The following is a 20,884-nucleotide window of genomic DNA, read 5'->3' as shown; positions in this document are numbered from 1 at the left end:
ATATACGCAATTGTACCTATCGGCATAAATATAAAGAAAAACATTTTTGGACGCAAAGATAAGCACATAGAATTTGTAACTATAGTAACATGATTTACTTTTTCTGAATTTAAGCCATGTATAAATTAAAGTTATATTGTGTCAAACTGAATACTTTACGGGTCATTTATGTGCATTAAGTCCAGATCTTAAATCATGCTTTGACTCTACGAGTCCGATCCTTTGTACCGAATTTCTAGCTCTCAATTGTTTCCACCATATGTCTTGATAAAAAGGGAATTCATATTGAAGAACTAAAGATATTTACTCGCAACGGTACGAAAAACAGTAATATACTAAAATCGGTATATTAATGTTGTTAAAGTCATACAGTCAAGGTGAGTAAACGTAACAATGAGATCAAACTGAAAACAAATACTGTCTCTAATGGTTAGCTTGGAAACTGTTTTAGTTGATGGGTGGAAGCGATGAGCGCATTAATAATCATTGGCTTATCCTGCTGCTATCTGGTAAGCATTGGTCTTGTCCGTGCTATAGCAACTGGTATATATACGTGTTTCTGGCTTATTGACGAAACGTCCGAAGTTATTCCGATTGGTCCTTGATAAATGATATATCGATACATCTCGCATCTGCATCCAGTTACAAAATATGTGTAGGACATGATATATCAGATCACTGAATCATGGCAGAATTCATGAGACAATGGACAAATTTGTGACTATACTTAGCATTGAATAATGACAGTTCAACCTACTAGAGAGACTGAAAAGTTTCAAATCACTACATTTATCAATGCTATATTCAAACTTTACTAACCATCTAAAATTTCTTTCCCAGGACCAGCTTCTATTTCTGGTTCTAACGGTGCTAAAATGAGAAAGCCAAATATAAGATTTAAAAAAAAAACAAGTTAAAGATCTGGATTCAGCAGGCCTTTAGAATTGTATCATTCACTCAGATTAAAACAGAAGTGATACATATATTTATTTCTTTAAAACAAAATTAATTTCAACAATTTTAAATTAAGTAAATGGGATTTAGTAAAATTTACTGTAAATACCTTCTTAATTTTAACTCGAACGACAAGAGTCTGTATAAATGAGATTTAAAGAATCTATGGAGGTCTTAAAAATAACGAACATAAATAATTTACATGCACAAAATGAACGTACATACTCACCAACCTAAAAGCTGTGCAGACTGGACATTCTTGACGTATTATACACACTTCTTGACGGATTACACACATAATGACGGAAGAACAAGGACGAACAAACACAACGATCGCTCTAGGATATTAGGGCGATACATGATGACGCCAAAAAACCTCACATTACACGAATGAAGGCGATGACACCAGTGCGGTACTAGGACAGACACTTGACAAGTTGCTGCTTACACAAATTAGTCATCCATTAAAACAGTAAAAAAGGTCGTCTGAAAATATTATTATATGTTAGAGGAAAGGTCAGCACACACACAAAAACTCATTCGCTTTAGAGGTTAGCGATAATAGCAATTTGTTCCCAGTTAAGCAAGCAAACAAAAGTACATGTGAGTGAAACTAAATACACTTTTTCATCCTAAACATAATTTATTCACCCATACAATTTTGAAATAAATATCCCCATATTAAGCTCAATTACTGTCATATACTGACTTATTTATTAGAATATATTAAAAAGCAAGCGTTTAAGTCGTGAAGTATTCTAAAAATGGTACATTTCTATATAAAACAAATACCACTTTCGAGTTGATAAAGCACTATCACTATATTTGAGTCAAATATATCAAGAGAAAAGGAACTGAAAAAACCTTCGTTGTTTATTAATTTGTTCCAGAAGCATATACACTGATGCCCCAAATGATGCCCGAACGCACAACATGGTTCTCCTACAGTACATGCATAATTTAGATATTTCCCTTAGAAACGTCCGTGTAATCTATGCAAACATGAAAGAGACATGTTTTGTCTGCGTATGATATTTAAGACATACGTTAACTTCTCGTGCGATTTATGCCTGATTCTATACACCAACATGAAATTGCTTCCAACCACCATAATGATAGCTTATGACAATAATAATTTAAACAACCACGGTAAACGCTACATCTAAAAGAGTGACGTGCTCGTAGATTTAGAAACGTAAGTCGAGTATCGTTAAATTTGCTTCTAACAGAGTTCGTGCCGTGTTACCTCCACCATGTGAAAACAAATAGGCAAGACAAATACATTTTAGTCAAACCTGAGCGTCCTCGACAAATTGACGTGAATAAGTTTTCCTTGAGGTCTGTGAGGTCATCAAATTTCTCTAATGCATATAAATTCTCTGACGATGGTTCAGAGGCGATGGCTTTAATTTCTCTTGTATCGTCCCCCAGATTTATCCCTACGGCGTAGATATGAACGCCACTACGTTTGACTCGCTGAGCTTCAGGAACTGTCCTTTGGTTATTAATATTAGATACACCATCAGTAACAATTATAGCAATATTTTGTGCGTCAGATCTGTCTCCGTTCTTCTCGGTAAACATTTCCGTCCACAAACTTCGAAGGGCATCGGCGGTGTTTGTACTTCCAGTCAAATATGGAATTTGGTCAATGGAATTCAATATTTGTGATTGATAAGAGTATTGATTTAGTTTGAATTGTACTCTGACATCAGTAGCATATATTACAAACCCAAATCGAAGCATGCCATTATCAACATCGCCAAGTTCGACAATGTCTTTTGCGAATTCTTTCATCTTGATGAAATTTCTTTCTGCAACACTCGTGGAAGCATCCATCACAAAAATAATATCTAGTTTTGCTGATCCACATTTGGCTGTAAAAAGGTAATTAAATACAGTAACTCCTTCTCAGATGCTACAATATTTACATACGGGTAATCTACAGCTGCTACGTCGTATTTTAATATTGGGCGGTGCTAAATTATTGAGGATGCAGATTCAATGATTAATGTCGTTTTCAAGATTGGTAACTCAAGGGGTTTAAGTTCGATTATTACAAGACATGTTTGATAGCGACATTCATAAGATGCGATTAAGTAATGATATATACTGATACATTTTTAAATTATGCAACTATAAAAGGTTATAAATATATTCCGACCAGACATCTTTGTACATGTTTTCATCATTAATTTAGCCTAAAGCATACATATATTATCGGAAATAACTTTTTCATTATGCGTAGATGTTTACACCTTCGGCATCCATTTATTGCTAATTTGATAGTCATTATCTCGTCCTGTACGACTATGATTCGCATGGGCTTCAGATGAGGTATTTGAAGGACAGCGATTACAGGCACATTTCACTTTTGTAACCGTACTCGATGATTTCCTGTATAAAACTATGAAACTTTACCAGATTCCATTTTCATTTTGTCTCTCCATTATAAACTAATTTACACTACTAAATAATATTTTAAACTTCTGCATTTGCTGAATCCTTTCCGTGGCAATGGATAAATTTGGTTAAAAAATATATAAATTCTTTAAAATGTTTCGAATAAAAATGTATAGACAACGCTTAAAGTCCAAAATCAACAAGTGCTGCCTGATAAATTATACTTTCTGTATACATTAACAATGGCATAAATATTACCAGGACAGACGGATGAAAACAGCATCTCTTGTATATTTGACAGATCCTCAAATCTTTGTACTGCTGCAAAATATTTCTCCACAGGAACACTTGCAATGGATTTAAGTTCTCTGGTTTCTGAGATTCCTATACCAATTGTAAATATTCGGATTCCTTCCGTTCTTGTCAATTCAGCTTCCGGTATGGTCCGCGCAGAATTAATATTTGATATCCCATCAGTGATGAGGATAGCCAAATTTTCCACATTTGGACGGTCGCCATTTTCTGGAGTGAACATATCAGTTCTCACCAGTCGGAGAGCTCCGGCTGTATTGGTGCTACCAAGTCTGTATTTTACGTTTCCTACTGCATTTAACACGTCCGCTTTCAACTTGTGACTGTTTAGGTTAAATATAACATATACATTTGAACTATATGTAACGAATCCTATCCTTATTCCACCAGAATCGATGTCTACGCGGGATATGACATTTTTGGTGAAACGAATCATCTCCTCAAAGTTTCTTTCGCCGACACTCGTTGATGAATCGAGTACAAACACAATGTCTAATTGCATTTTGCCACACACTGGAAATATAACAGTGAAAATATAAAGCTTGATTCTTGTCTAAGGAGGTTATCCAAAATGTTGTATTTATAAAATAACGTTTTGACGATATAGTACAACTAATGTATTCCATGAAGTAACAAATTTGAATACAAACATGATGTTTATGTCATAGTATAGTCTGCAAATATTGGTCTTCTTTGTACTAATTTGTAACAATTTGATTACATACAAACTTGCGTCGTGTAACGGCTTAATATTTGTTGTTATTTTTTATTATATGCATTATGACAGTTGGGTATACATTGGATATATTATAAAAATCGTTTACAATAATGATTCGGGTAACTAATAACATAATTTCGGTCAAGCCCAAAATAGAACAGAAGGCGTCGATTATTGAAAACAGAAATTGCACAGCCACGGTCTCGCTTTATAACCTGTAAATTATTTCTGGTCTGCACCGATATCAAAAAATGCATGCATGTCATGAAACGTATTGACAAAAGACTGAAACAGACAACATACACCGGTTGTTATCGCTTTGTATGAAATAGGCCATATCATGAGCTTTCTTTGTCCTATATATTACTGAGTTATGACACGTCTGATTAGACCACATACACACACATTGCTGTTGCACATTATGCATTTTATTTGCAATCAAATACACATGGTCGTTAACGATTTAAATATACGTTAAATATTCATTATAATTCAACCGTAGTTCACACCTCTCTGCTAAAACTATCGATCAACCAGCAAGCTGTCAAACTAACACCTATCTACACCTCAATGTACAAACAAGATCGGATGAATATTAATTGTCCTGCTCCTGTTCTGATATCGTGCATGAGCTGAAAATACATTTGTACCTTCTCTGCAAATGGGAAATGTAAAAAACGTGGCGACAACGATGACCAGATGACTACAATGCGCTAATGTCGCAGAAATGGTGTTTGTGCCATGTTCTCTGCTTCTAATAAAATTATTTCATGGTAATTAAGGTTCCATGTCGGTTTGGGATATTTCGCAATGTATTACGTATGAATCAAAGTGAAGCTGGAAGTGTCGCAAAAGACTACGGCTAAATGCTAGTCAGACGCCTCTCGAAATTTCATACGGCATATATATATATATATATATATATATATATATATATATATATATATATATATATATATATATATATATATATATATATATATATATATATATATATATATATATATATATATATATATATATATATACGTACGTATGTGTGTGTGAGTGTCTGTGTGTGTGTGCGTGCGTGCGTGTGACACATATGAATTTCCTAAGTGTTAGTGTAATTTAAATGCCCTCATGTTTTGGGACCTCATATGAAAAAATTCAAAACTGATAAGCTTGATGGTACTGGATATCACGATGAGTCATAAACCCTAAGACAACTGAACATATATATGAGAGAGAGAGAGAGAGAGAGAGAGAGCGGTGTGCATCTTGCTTAGCTACAGGGACATATGTCTATTACAAATAAGTGCGAGTCAGTCTATCAAAGTTTCAAACATGTAATGGGGCTATTTCATGAATATTGGACTACATTCATCTGTATGTACCAAGACAAAATAGTTCGGTGCATATTAAGGTTGTATAATTGACAGTGGATATACACTAAAATCAACAGCATTTCCAATGATGATTTTTCAAGCAAACACTTTAACTTGGAAGATACTTCCAAAAGTGTCTAGAATGACGTATTAATATTATTTGTTTAGCATAATGTATGTCCAGATTATAATCGAGTGTGCCTCGATGCAAATGTCCATACTATAATTGCCCTACCTTTACAACTCGTTGGTACTTACTATTTGCCGATGGCAGAGGCATCACTCTTACTGCAGCTGAAATCGAGGCATACTTTTCTTTCACTGGGTGTATTAAGTACCAGTTGGAGATCTGGTCTCCACGCAAAAACAATGACAATATCACTTATGAATTTCAAATGCATAAAATTATTCTAACCTTTTGCTCCAGCGATTGAGAGATAATAAAAAAATGCATAATTATCTCCCTTGTAATTAGTTGATAAAAACTTAATATGCAATGTATCACTAATAAAGATAGTATCAGCGTAGAGTATATATTTAAGGTAAATACGCATTAACGCATTTTTTTTCAAGAAACAACTGTTTGTTTGCATGTGTGTTTTGACATGTCGTTAGAGGGGGTGTTCTTACATGTCGTTACATGTGTTCTTACATGTCGTTTTCAACCATTGATAGCCTTTACAATTACAATTTAGTAATTCAATTGCTTTGACGCGTATTTCGAAGTAAGAATGGGTGAAACGCTCACCTGGTGCTTTTGCTTCCCGTTCCTTCCCTAGTAAGAAAAACTGGATCATAAAATTCTTAACTTATAAACGACAGATATAACTGGAATTCAGGAATACCCTGATGGTATAGTGAAGTCTGTTCTTGCGCATAGATTGCTTACTAATGTGTTATTAGATGTAAAAAGATTGATCCATGATAACTTTCAAATAAATAATATCGCCTATTTGTGTATTGATAAATTTTGAACATAAATAAATATAACGATTATTTATAAGTAATTTCATCATTAGAGACAATATCTGATTTAAGCATGGCAAATATTTGTTTCATTTTTTATCCCAGTCAAATATATCAATCACCATTGTGGAAATGTGATATGAGAAAAAAAAAACGGAAATGTACTTTTTCCCTTTCATATTATTTTAGAAACATTTGAATGTGCAAAATTTAATATAAATTAGTTTTAGTGTTATTAATTAAAGCGCAGATGTTCTAGACGTGAATTTCATCAGCTTAAAAAGTAGGAACAACGCTTTTATATTATCTAGGAACGTTTTGAAGGTTTAATATTAAAAATTAATTTAAAGTGGAAACTGTGTTCAAACAAAACAAATGAGCATGTGCGCAATAAGGATATATGCAACCGGTGATGTCAGTAAGGTTGTGAATAAGAATCCTGTTCGAGTGATATTAGTCTTTTCAAAGTGAATTTATATGCGGCCGTGTGTCAACTAATATAAAGCAATAGCCAAAGTAAATGCTGCATCAAAACGGTGACAAAATAATAATAGGAAATCAACAAGAACAGATGACCCTTTTGATTTATCGTTTAAACATATAGAGACCAACCATGTTCTTAAAATGCAAGGAAATAGTATTGCATCTAATGTACAGTAATGTACTTTTACTGCTACAAAGTCACTTCTATGAGAGGCTTTAATATAATCGCCCATTTTTTTTGGCATATATTTCAAAAAGATGCAAAGATGGTATTCCACAAGCAGGAATATTTCGATTAAAAATGCAACATATTCTCTTGTTTTTCTATGAAACTTTAATTATAAACTTGATCAAGCATATGCTTTTTCTATTCTTTAGGAAACAACAGCGAAAGTGCGTTTAGGACTTTCGTATCAGAGTCTGCTGTATTGTCTCCTCTAACAAATGATCATCGCGCCACGTCAATTCATACTGACACTTAGCGTTTGTCGCCGGCCGGCCGGCCGTGTAGCTGTTTTAATCCATTCAACTTCCGCGGATGAAAAAGTTACTTTCCGTTGCAATCAACATCAATAGGGATGAATGGGTAGGCCAATTTAGCCTGGTATGTACTCATTATGGTGTCTTCTAAAATGTCCCTATGCCCTGATTCGAGAGAAAATGTATGCGAACGATTTGAACAGCTGAAATTGATTACAACATAAAGTAAAAAATTTCCAGGTTCGTTTAGTTCAATCATAGTATGGCGTGACCGTTGTTGTTGTTGTTTGTGTTGTTATTGTTCTTGTTTTAGGTTTAATATCATTTTTCAGAGCTTGATACGATAAACGTGACGTCTAGTATAGCTGCTGGAGGAACAAAGAACCACCGACCCACTGGAAACTACTGGCAACATTTCTCACATACCCACATCGGCCGAGTCTAAGACTAACGCACGCGCGACTTTGTGATATTTCCGTTATACTTTTCCTCGCAAAGCCAAAACGAGGTTCACACAAAATTAAGAAAAGATATTTAATTAACTGATGAAATTAAGCGTTTCTGTGAAGACGAGTTTTTTTTTTTGGCTGATTCAGACAGTGCTCCTGCTTCGGAGGAGTTTCTTGGTGATAACCTTTTAAATCTATCATACAAACTTTGCATGAGTGATCGGAAACACGCATGTTCACCTAACGTTTGGGACAGTGAGAAATCACTTTGTAGTTTCTATTTCACAACGTTAAACCGAAGCGCTGTATGTTGGTAAAAGCGATTAATAAAGCATTTTTCCATAACATTCGAAACCGGAGATATCACGAAGCCACAAAATCATCTGGATGAACGAGACTGATACCAGATACATAATTATTTCCCATCAATTTTCTTGGCAAATGCAACAAACAAACTAATTTGATCCGTTTCTTTCTGGTGCAATAACTCAGAGCGATAACACTGTTTTGGCTCATTATATGTAACTCAAAGTGCATCGACGACTTTTGTTTAGCGAAAAAGATTATAAATAGATAGAATCATTCTTTATAATAAACAGCTCACCAGACTTATTAATTCTCGTTCACTGTCGTCACTCATATTTTTCAACCTACAACGTAGTTAGGCATACAGAAAATAATTGTGATCTTTGAGTGATCAGTGCCACAGAACACTGCAGAACAGTTTCAATACGAGCATGAGCGTTTTCATTAAAATACATGTATTTGATTCTTTGCTAATTATACACAGGACACAAATGTCATTGCGTTGTTTTCTTATAAATTGCCGATACCATATCAGCCAATATAAGTTAAAAAAAGAAATGCAAGTGCAAAGAGAAAATAAGGCAAATGAATCCAGTAAAAGAGCAACAAACAAAAATATATCTAACCAACACATATTTTACATCTAAGTCAATCCAGTTTGAGTCACACTATGTTTTTAAATAGGAGCGAGAAACAATTAGACGAACGTTATTATAAATAAACCAGGAAACAATCCACCAAACGATCATAGACTTTGATTCCCCAGTCTTTTCCGCTACCCTATTTGCAAACGAGGCTGTCTCGAACGGAAGCAGAATCTCTGAAGAAAATTATTTATATAGCAGTTTCAAAAAGCAGTGAATTTATGTAAGATGTAAAAGCACTGTTGGAACTGACAAAGATATAGATTTAAAATAATGAGCAGAATGTCCGCCAATCGGTATAATAATATAGTTGGAGAATGACATATCTGCCTGTGCAAGCTACAATAGTAGGTTTCACTTGATGTAAAAAGAAAGCGTGAACATTATAAGAATAGCATGTGCATTAAAGTTCGTCAAAAGCTTTCGGATGTTTGAATTTTGGAAAACTATGTGTGCTACATTCCTTCCACAACCATTGTATAAGCGTGAGCATTGTTGTGATTTAAGCTTGTGGAGGCTGGTCAGACCTGCCGCACCGCAAAACAAGCATGATTGCACCTTCACCATAATACCTTGACATCGGGAAGGAAACACATCATTTCTTAGCTCTATCAACATGTCAAAGTCGTCCACAGTAAAGCGGTTGTCTTCAATAGGTTTGCTGGCTATTCCTTCCAGCTCTTGCGAGTTCTGCAGATTTATCCCGATAGCGAATATCCTAATACCTACACGGTGCGCAAGCTCTGCTTCTTCTATTGTCCTTCTCTGATTGATGTTAGAAACACCATCCGTTATAACTACTGCATAGTTTGGAACATCCGGTCGATCGCCATTTGCCACCGTAAACATCGATACCCTCATGTCCCGAAGTGCATCAGCTGTATTGGTATTTCCAAAAGGCAAAATTACTTTTCTCATGGCCTCCGTAAGATCTTTCTTTGAAGAAATATCTTTCAAGTTAAACACTATTCTTGTCCGGTCGCTGTAAGTCATTAGTCCAACACGCACTTCTCCCGAGTCAATGTCAGCAAACTCTACCACCTTCATGGCAAAATCTATAACTTTCTTGAAATTGTCTACTCCAACACTCGTTGAACCATCCAGAACAAACACAATATCAGCCCTTGGGGGAGGGCAGTCTGAAAGGGTAGTCAGCATTTCGTATTATGGAAACGAATTTTATGACAATTTGTAAATGTAACAAGCAACGTACTCTTTGGTCGTGTTTGTTTTGTTTAATTATCACGTGATATTTTTCCTAACAAAAGTGATTAAAAGCATCGATTAATCTGCCGAATTTAATCTTAAAAAGTAGTAGAAATTATCTACAACTAATGTATGTAATGTAATCGTGCTGCTTGTTAATAAATGGCATATTCCAAGAAACTTTCTCAATAGTAATATTTTAATATACATGTCATTATTTTTATAGTGATAATCGTGACCCAGAAAAGGCACAGTGTAATCACAATGCTACAAAATGTAGTGAACCATGTACAAGACGAAAATTATATAACTGTAGTCTTCGTCTTCAAGTATAAATGTCTCTTTGCATGAGTTGGTTTATTTACCTTGTACAGTTTAATATAATGTAGGGAAATTCTTCAAAATAATAAATGACTTTCAGATGATGCAATTATGTTTGCTCATAAAACAAAAGGTATTAACAGACATAGGGTATATCACTGTCACTGAATGTACATACCAAGTAAGGAGCTGAAACATCACAAAGAATACTATATCATTCGTCATTTATCTGTATTGTAGTAACTTCCAAGTAATACTCTTTAATATAAATATTTCATAGAATGCAAATATTATTTTGGCAACACCAGTATCATCGTTATAATATATTTAGTTTTAAACCTTTGCAACTAATCCTGCCTGGTATTGAATGAAACATGTAGGAAGTCGATTGACTAGATAAAATAAATGTAATATTGTACAAGTGAGTTTAATAAATATATTGTATCTCTTAAAACTTAGTTTGACATGATCAAAGTAACCTTTGCTGTATTTAATGAGTCAATGAATTGTAGTAGCACTGTCAACTATGGAACGTGATTCACTAAATAGTACCAGCACTGTCAACTATTTACAGAAAGTGATTCAATGCATAATAAAAACAGCGTCAACTCTTTACTATTGAACGGGATTTACTAAATGGTAACAGCGCCGTCAAATCTTTACTTAATGTGATTCAGTGTATGGTACCAGCAGCGGCAACCCTTTACTATATATACTGATTCGCTATGTGGAGCCAACGGTGTCAGCTCTTCGGCATAGAAAGTAATTAGCTAAATGGTAACAGAAAGTGTTTCAATGTATGGTACCAGCGGTATCAACTCTTTAATCCTGAATGTGATTCACTAAATGGTACCAGCAGTGTCAACTCTGTACTGAAAGTAATTCAATATATGATACCACAGTTCCAAAACTTTACTATAAAAAGTGATTCACGTAATTGTACCAGCAACGTGAACTTGCTATATATAACAAAAAGTGTTCAGCTAAATGGTGCTATCACTGCCAACTCTTTAGGATAGAACGTGATTCACGAACTGGTACCAACACCATCAAAATTGTCCAATAGAAAGTGATTCACTAAACGATACCAGCATTGTCAGCTTTTTGCTTTAAAAAGTTATTCGCAAAATGGCACCAGCAGTGTCAGCCATTTAGTACCGTAAGTTAGTAGCTAAATGGTACCAGCACTGCCCACCTTTATGGAAAAAGATTCGCTAAATGACACCAGTACTTTAGCTCGTTGCTAACGAAACACAATCAAATCTTAGAACTTCAAAATAAACAGATAATCAAGTATATGCATTTCATATTATCGTATTAAAAGCACACTCATATGCATCTTCTTGAAATAAGCATATCGCGCTGCTGCCTATGTGAATTTCTTGCCAAAGAATTTCCTGCCAGCCACATTGCGTTGCTAACTCTAGCGGTGCGCAGACTGAGTTCATCAGTGTATATATGGGTTTGGAGCCACATGTATGTTTGATAAGGAAAAGTAACATTTTACTAAAAGGATTTATTTGAGAACATATCGTATTTGTAACTGAAACAAAACATGCAATGTTCTATTAAAATGCAATGTTCTGTCATCTTACACACTTGACTTTGAAAAACCTATTACTGAAATTAACACCTGATTGTGTAGATACCAAATTAAAAATTGAAGATCAAACACAACGCGCGTCTTATGTGATTTTCTCGCACGCAGAATCTTGTGTCAAGTATGGGTCTATAATGAATAATATAGGTTGATCTTGACCATTTAGAAATTTAAAGTTACATTTTTAATGTCCTGGTATTTCCTGTCGAAACGTGGGTTTATTATCTGAGTTTAATTAACACAAAGAGTCTTAAGGTAGTCTCAACTTTCTGTTCCATGCGAACACGTAAAGAACACACATTATATACAGCATCAGCTCTTACTGTATTCTTCCGCGCAAACTTAAACACAACACTTGTAAGTGACTGTTTACACGACAAAAAAAACAAAAGGTGACAAACTATGAGAGGAAAAGAAAACATATGCATTTACAATGAAATCTGCCTGTACAGCACGCGTATGAGACTGAGAAAGTTGTAAGTATTTGATAGTTTGTTGTTATATATAATGATTTTCAATATGCAAGGATTAAAACGATTATATATATATATATATATATATATATATATAATTTACTTTGCACGCGTGTATCCAGTACATGATACGGCTCCATAAAGACAGGTTTCCGTGTATGTATTAAGGTATTAAGAATGCAAATGTACTTGATGGACAACAGCATAATTTGACTATGCAGAAAGTCTAAACAATACACGAAGGTATCAATATGAATAGCTATTATAATTACTGTATGCTTAAACAATACAAGAAGTTATAAAATCGCATAACATTTATAATTACTGAAAGTCTAAAATATACACGAAGTTAAAAATTTGCATAGCTTGTATTTTGTTCGATATTATTCTCATAGCTTGTATATTACTGGATATCCAAACAATTCTCGAAGTTATGAATTCACAATGCGTTTAAAATTACTGGATGTCCAAGTAAAACAAGATGTTATAAATTAGTATATTTTGTATAATTATTGACAGTCTCGGTACAACAGGAAAACATAATTACTGGAAGTCCAAACACGACTGGAATTTATAATCTCGCATAGCTTGTATAATAGCTTGTGTAATGTTGGATATTTCGTAATTATTTTAATTGTTAGGAAAAGCGTCTTTCATGGGTCACGAATAATGCATAAACCATCACCATGTTTACTTGGTAATCGTTATGAACTGACCACATACGATGCGAAATATTATCAAAATACATACAAGTATATCTCCATAAAAGAGAACTTCTCTTGTATATTTTAAATCTTTAACTTACACTGTTCAGCCACACGTAACGCATTTCTTAAATTGTTGGAACTTTAAGTTTCAAATTTAAGCCACAAGTAACGTAAAGAAATATCTTAATACATACAGCTATAAATCTAGAATGTGTCGGTACTAAACCTGTGTTCATTTTTTCACTAGTGTTTGATTTACTAATGCTTACTAAATGCATATACCTGTATAGCATATTACAGATGTGGACACCATGCTCGTTTCTAGTATCTACCAGTAGACTTATACCACCATTATTAATTAGTATTTTTATTCTGTTTCTTAATAGTGGTGCAATATCAAACGGATATTGGGAGTGCTGTGCATACATATGAAAGCGGTATGCATCTATGACAAGCCATAATATAAAATGAAATAAACTATTTTTTAGGGTGACGATGAAATTCTTCTATATACACTGGAAGCGTGAATAAAAGGGGCTTAAATTCTTTAACAATAGATTATTAATTATTGACAATGTTCTTCGAACAACATTTATCAACGTAAACAATTTCATATAATGTAAAACAACTCGTGTCCAGACATATTTTATGTCAGATTTCAGAGTTGCTAACAATATATTATCTGAGATCCGGTGGCATCTTGTAATGTCAACGGGTATCAGCTGGGGTTCTTATTTTCTGGTTTTCTTTGTTTTGATCTGAGTTGTTTTACCTCGTGTTTTAATTTGTTTTCGTTTCTCTTTCCATTGTCTATTTTGCCCGATCATTCTAAAAAAAGCGTATTTCGGATCCTTCACTAATATCCAAAGCTATTGCTTTAGTTTCTAGAAATATCAGATATATCTGATGACTTGAACTGAACTGTAAAACTTCTAAAGCAATACTTAGTAGGAAATGTTGGTGCAATACGTTTTTCGTCCTATTACCAAATAAAATAACTGAAGTTCATAAGGAAGGCCAAGAATCAATAAATTCAAAACCAATTCGACCAAACAAAATTCGCATTAACAGAAAAAAGCGTTTGTAATAACTCTGCTTTATTTCAATTTATTATTAATGCATTAGTTTAAAATTACGTGTTTGTTTACGACAGCTTCAATCTCGCATTACTTCCAACGCTCATAATTTCATACATTTACTCATTTTGAGATATTTAAGAAACGATATTACAAGATAATCCCAATCTCAATTGATGTCTATTCAAATTCATTGAAATCATCATAAAACTTGGTTTGACTGATTCACCATTCACCATTTCCCCAAGATAAATTTTCCCTCACCTATACAGAAACTCTATACCGGGTTTAAGGTAAACCCACTTCGCATAGCGATTCAGATGACGATCTTCATCGAAATTAAATATCTGCCAACAGGTATATTTAAGACTTAGTGCAAAATAGAAACAGGTCTAAAGCTTGAAGAAATCAGAACCGTATTGTTATGCTACTGTATAGAGAATGGGTGTTGATAATGAATATTATACCCTAGACTGGTACCATGGCCCACTCAACTATCATTAGTAAGCTAGACATGTACAGAGTGCAAGAGAACAAGTCTAATCACACGTAAGTGTCCGTTTCCGGTACAATGAGGTGCAACCATATTTATAGTATACCCGTGTGAATAAATTAATATTAGTTTTTAAAAGTGGATATAACAACATTTTCGGAAAAGGTGCATTTTATACAAAGTATATTTATAATACCAATGCCACACATTGAACAGCAATATGAACATCGAATTACCTCTACATATCCGCACAAACAGTGGATTAACGAGATCACGCAGTTCAGACAAACGTCCGATATTGAAAACTGTGCTTGCTATGGGTTCTGAAGCAATGCCTCTTAATTCATCAACATACTGAAGTCTAATTCCTATACAATAAACCTGAACTCCTTTATCTTTTACTTTCTGTGCTTCTGGGAGAGTTTCAATAGATTTAACATTTGATCTTCCATCAGTGATCAAAATAGCGACATTCGGTACTCCCGGTCTGTCTCCCCGACTCAGTTGGAATATCTCGTCTCTTAGAGTGCGCAATGCGCTACCGGTGTAAGTATTTCCATCTCTTTGAGTAATTTTATCAATAGCACGGACTATGTTTAACTTGCTGTCAAATGTATCAAGAAAAAATTCAACACGGGTGTTGTCGCTAAATGTAGCAACCGATATTCTGACTCGCCCTGAATCAACACTTAGCAATGAGATGAGAGATTTCGCAAATTCTTTCACAATTTGGAAATCTTCACGTGTTAGAGAAGACGATGTATCTATAAGAAAAGCTAAATCTATCTGAATGTTGTTGCAATCTGCAAAAAAAAAAGTGAAAAAGAGAAGAGATATTGAACACGCTACAGAAGTTATAATTCTACTTCAATATTAGATAAATTAGACCAATTAGAGGAATAATATGAGTAATACATTAGCGTACATAACATATTTTACATTACAACGTAATACTACATTGACCAAAATAAAAATAGCAATATAATTATTGTTCGAGCTTTCTAAAACTATTGGTCATTTAAAAGACTGTTTTGTTTATGGGCTGCCATTTAAAACGTGCAAGATGAAAAGTGCGTATTTGTTCTATCTTGATCATTTCTTAGTTAGAGTCCTGTATTTAACTGATCCATTGGAGCACAGGGCATCCTATCATCTGAATACAGAAAATGTGTGATTTTCTGTTAGCTTTTCATTTTCTTGATTACTTTAATTCTCAAATTAATACTGTTGATATAAAGATTATAACTCCGCAAAAAAAAATCCACGGGATAAATATCAATTTGCGATTTCTGGTTTCAGCCAAAACGCTAGGAACTTCATTTATATCGTATTCAACGGACGCCGATAACAGCAGTGACGATTTAGACGACGATAATACGTACTACGGGCGCATTCGGCCATTTGCCGGTTAAATGTGTCTTACCTATACTTTCCACTGTTTGAAATGCAGTGTAAGCTGTACCATCACTAGTCGCATTCCATAAAGAAAGTACAGTTATCGGTCAAATTAAATATATCTGATACAGTGTCGGTTAAATACGAAAATCGCAGTTCGGTATTTACCCCGTATATATTAATGATAACCAATTTCCGTTTAATGTTTCCCACCACAATTGCATCGCCTTGTACATTTTATCTTACCTATTGCTTGTGAGGGTTCCGCGTTCATTCTATTTATGTATGAATCTGAAAACAGCATTGGTTAGTATGATTTAATGTGGAAAAATAAGATCCAGTAAACTACCAACCATTTCGAAGACTCATATAAATAATGTACATAGTTTATTATAACCTCAAATATTGAGCATAGGCAAATTATAATGTTGCTAAATTACTACAACATGGTTATCAGCTTCAGTCATTAATCTGTATCGCACAGTTACCGCATATACTCACGTATTGGTCGAGTTCATCTTCAAACAATACGGACCCTGATGTGTCGTTGCACATTTCGCCCATATATCACGGTCTATGTTTGTTTTACAGATTGCTTGTAAACAAACTGCACAGACCCATATATGCCAGTGAATTATGCGATAATTGCGTTAGATCTTTGCAGCTTACGGTTGGGCACGACTTATAAACGAGTATTACGGTACATTGTGTCAGCCTCTATCGGTAGTCAGTATTGTTACATGCAAGCAGTATATACAGTTGAACGGTATTTTATACAAAGGCTTCAACACTCCAAGACAGTTTATCCACATATAACATTTAGATCATGAAAAGCACATATAACTTAATGCACATAAAGGTCTATAACGACTTGAGGTAAAGAGCAGCCCATGAAATCAGCACTGAAACAAATCTGGGTGAAATTAAGGCCTTACACACATTATGCAATTTACTGAAACGACGTCGATATATAAGATCCTCTCTGGGCATGTAAAGGAGATAAGGATTATTAATATTTCAGCCTCATTCAATCAAAGAATTATATAATTGATACCGTCTAAATATGCTTATGGGGCGATGACATAGTGTTGTCTGTCAACAAGATCCTTAATTAAAAGCTAAAATAATAAAACTAAACTAAAATGTTCATAAAGGTTATCAATAAGAATGTGTCAGTCTATAAATGGTTCCTCTAAGATATCTGTACCAATGGCTGATATGACAGTCGGAGAAATTGCACAATTGAGTAACGTGAGACGCATTTTCTTAAAGAAAGCATATCATCACACGTAAAATAAGCACCACAAAGCAGCGTAGAAACGTCACTGTATGCATTCCGGCAGTCGCAGTGTTTCAAGCAGTACCCACCAGTATTCGTTGAATATGTTTCCCCATAGGGGATATACAAATTGCTGACTTTTATATTAAAATATGGAAATCTTGAAGCTGGACGTTTTAAACATACGAATCATATATAGTTCCTTTACAGAAACAAACAATTGAAAATTGTGCACTGTTACTTTTGTATGACGTAGTTGTACTGCATCCTTGCTATAATGGTATCGCTTAATTTTATATAACCATTGCTTTTGATGACTTTGTGTATTTGTCTTATGTACAATCATTACCTAATTGGCCGTATGTATTATTAAGAATGAAATTCCGGCAGAAAGCCAGAATTCAAAAAATCTCAATGGAATCACAACAATGGCTATTTTGCTCATTTCAACGTATTCTTAATGTTATACATAAGATACCACAAATTGGAAAAATGATACAGTAACGTTTCTACTTTGTAATCCATGTGATTAAACTAAGGTCACGTAGTTTGAGCCGGCCGCCCCCACCCCACCCCCACCCCCATCAAAGCTAAGTAGAGTTTCTCGCGTTAATTTTTTCCACCCCTCCGTCCCCTCTACCAATCAAATCATTATGGACTTTCTTGTGTAAATGAATGCTTACATATTTTTACACATTGTATGAAGTAAACACTCGTTAACAGTGAAAAATATCGCAAACACGCATTAGTGAAAACAAAAATGTTTTTTCCTTGTTAACCCATCGGTAGAAAAGAATGGTATATATTATATGATGGGCATGCATGTCAATAAAATTCGAAGATTCACCATCATAGTTCCATAACCGCCCACTGAGGCAAAAATTTAGGTTTTATTTAAATAAAGGATTTGACAAAGACTTACGATTCCTTGGCACTAAGGTGATCCCGATGGCATCTGAAAATGAAAATAAAACGGATTCACCATTAAACTCGTAAATTTAAACCAAAACATCAATATTTAAACAAACAGAAATATCGTACTCGAGAGAATGTGCTTTATCTTTTAACCATAAATGCACGAATCAGTCTTTATTTATGAAGGTATTGGCTACAATATTTGTTTCACTGCTTAAGTTACATCAATTATCATTTAAAGATATATTAACTTCCAGGACAAGAGAGATGTATGTATACTAAGATGGTTCTTGGTTGACATGACGAAGTGCACAAAGTATTTAGAAAAATCGAACATAACAACATATATTGCCGTATGTCTCTCTGGTTACAATTTACAATACCATACCTAGTCTGGAAGGAGCGAGCGTCCTGATTGCTGGAATAATAATAATAATAATAATAATAATAATAATAATAATAATAATAATAATAATAATAATAACAATAATAATAATACGAAGACGAAGAAGAACTATGACAAAATATTGCGACTGTCTTCAAACCAGAATTTGCATTACGGAGCGTCTTTGCACACTGAGACGAAATAAATGTCACAGGATATATATATATATATATATATATATATATATATATATATATATATATATATATATATATATATATATATATATATACGGACCGTCCTAGAACGTGAGCCAAAAATAAAGAAAATCTAAGAAAAAGTAAATATGCCAGTTTAATAGAAAGATTCAACATAAAAATATTTTTTAAAAATTAAGAAAGCTAAAACAAAAACTGGATTGCCACGAGTTTCAAACTCGAGACCACTTGTATGGTAGACGATAGCTATAAAATATAGTTTCAACATAAGAATCAAAGATAAAATAAATATTGAGAAACAAACTGGGATGCGCGAGATTAAAAGCAAGTTTAAGCAGAAAACAAAAATGTAATGAAAAAATTAAAACGTGAGATGCCCTGGATTTTATGATCGGCAAATAAAACACGGATTAAACATAAAAAATAAACTACAATAGAAATAAAAGAAATTGGAATGCGCGAGTTGAAAAGAATGTTTCAACACAAATATAAAGAAAAGTAAAAATCATACTCAGGATGCCTTGTGTTTCGAACTCGCTTTCTTTTGTTTGGCAGTCGGGAGTCATAAAACAAAGTTTTATCAAAAAAAAGGTACTTTTTTATATAAAAAATATGGATGATCGAGTTTCAAAGAAAATAATTAACTTAAAAAATAATGGTATGCAGCAATTATCGACTCGCACTCGCAACCTCTTCTTTGGCAAGCAGGACACGCAAAGACAAATGTGGATGGTTGTATGTATATATATATATATATATATATATATATATATATATATATATATATATATATATATATATATATATATACACTCACTCAAATCAACATGCCAAACAAAGAGACACTCACACAAATGAACAGACAAAATAAAGAGACACTCGCACAAATTAACATACCAAATAAAGAGACACCCCACAAATCAACATACCAAATAAAGAGACACTCCACAAATCAACATACCAAATAAAGAGAAACTCCACAAATCAACATACCAAATAAAGAGACACTCCACAAATCAACATACCAAATAAAGAGACACTCAGGCATGCTAATATACGTCGACAACAAAGATATACATTTTGGCACGTTGAAGAAAAAGTATCTAGAATAATGAAGATGTGGAAACTAAGGAAAATACCAAATAACAAGATATAACTAAATAACTATGGAGGAATATGACATGTACGTATTATCGATAATTAAGGTGAACGCAGTTAATCGACACAATCGCGTTACACTGCTTGGTGTGACCTAGGTATGAACACCATTGCGATTATCTGATTAAAATCAGATCTCCACTGACGTTCTTGAAGATTTGACAGCGACCGCTTAGGGGTCATTCCTGGTGACCATCGAACTAGCCAGTGGAAATGCAGCTTCATAAATCTTAAAGTGAATCAAATAGTTCTGGAAACACTGATATTCTTGATTCAACATGCTCCACATAAGGCTTCCTCTGATTGGCTGAAAAAATAGTCATGATGATAATAACATATGTCACCTGAACATAACCTCTAAGCGGTCACTGTCAGATCTTCACGTACGACTGCTGATATCTGATTTTAATCAGATTGATCATTACGATGAGCTGTGATTCAACGAGGGTCATCTATAGCAGTTAATTATCCACTTCTAACTTGTACATCTGGACCTAATTGTTACTAAAGCTTTGAAACATTTGCATTGAAACGATGGTAATAATAATAATAATAATAATCGATATGACTGGAGTG

General features: G+C 34.0%; 1 protein-coding gene across 1 annotated transcript in view; it reads right to left on the bottom strand.

The window, feature by feature from the left end:
• Positions 1-20,884, bottom strand: part of LOC149790718 (uncharacterized) — a 395,180-nt gene that overhangs the window by 59,332 nt on the left and 314,964 nt on the right. The window contains exons 21-29 of the mRNA XM_089973252.1: positions 18,936-18,965; positions 18,555-18,587; positions 15,195-15,803; positions 9,655-10,221; positions 6,503-6,529; positions 6,013-6,048; positions 3,616-4,182; positions 2,250-2,831; positions 820-870 (exon numbers count right to left, since the gene is read on the bottom strand). Of these exons, the coding sequence (XP_089829378.1) occupies positions 820-870; positions 2,250-2,831; positions 3,616-4,182; positions 6,013-6,048; positions 6,503-6,529; positions 9,655-10,221; positions 15,195-15,803; positions 18,555-18,587; positions 18,936-18,965 (2,502 nt within the window). The remainder of the gene's footprint in view (positions 1-819; positions 871-2,249; positions 2,832-3,615; positions 4,183-6,012; positions 6,049-6,502; positions 6,530-9,654; positions 10,222-15,194; positions 15,804-18,554; positions 18,588-18,935; positions 18,966-20,884) is intronic.

The sequence above is a fragment of the Sinohyriopsis cumingii genome, chromosome 10 (genome assembly GCF_028554795.1).
Source record: "Sinohyriopsis cumingii isolate HCF-2022 chromosome 10, ASM2855479v2, whole genome shotgun sequence".
Classification (NCBI taxonomy): Eukaryota; Metazoa; Mollusca; class Bivalvia; order Unionida; family Unionidae; genus Sinohyriopsis; species Sinohyriopsis cumingii.
Note: the sequence above shows the minus strand (reverse complement) of the source record. Positions and strands in the feature narration are given on the sequence as shown.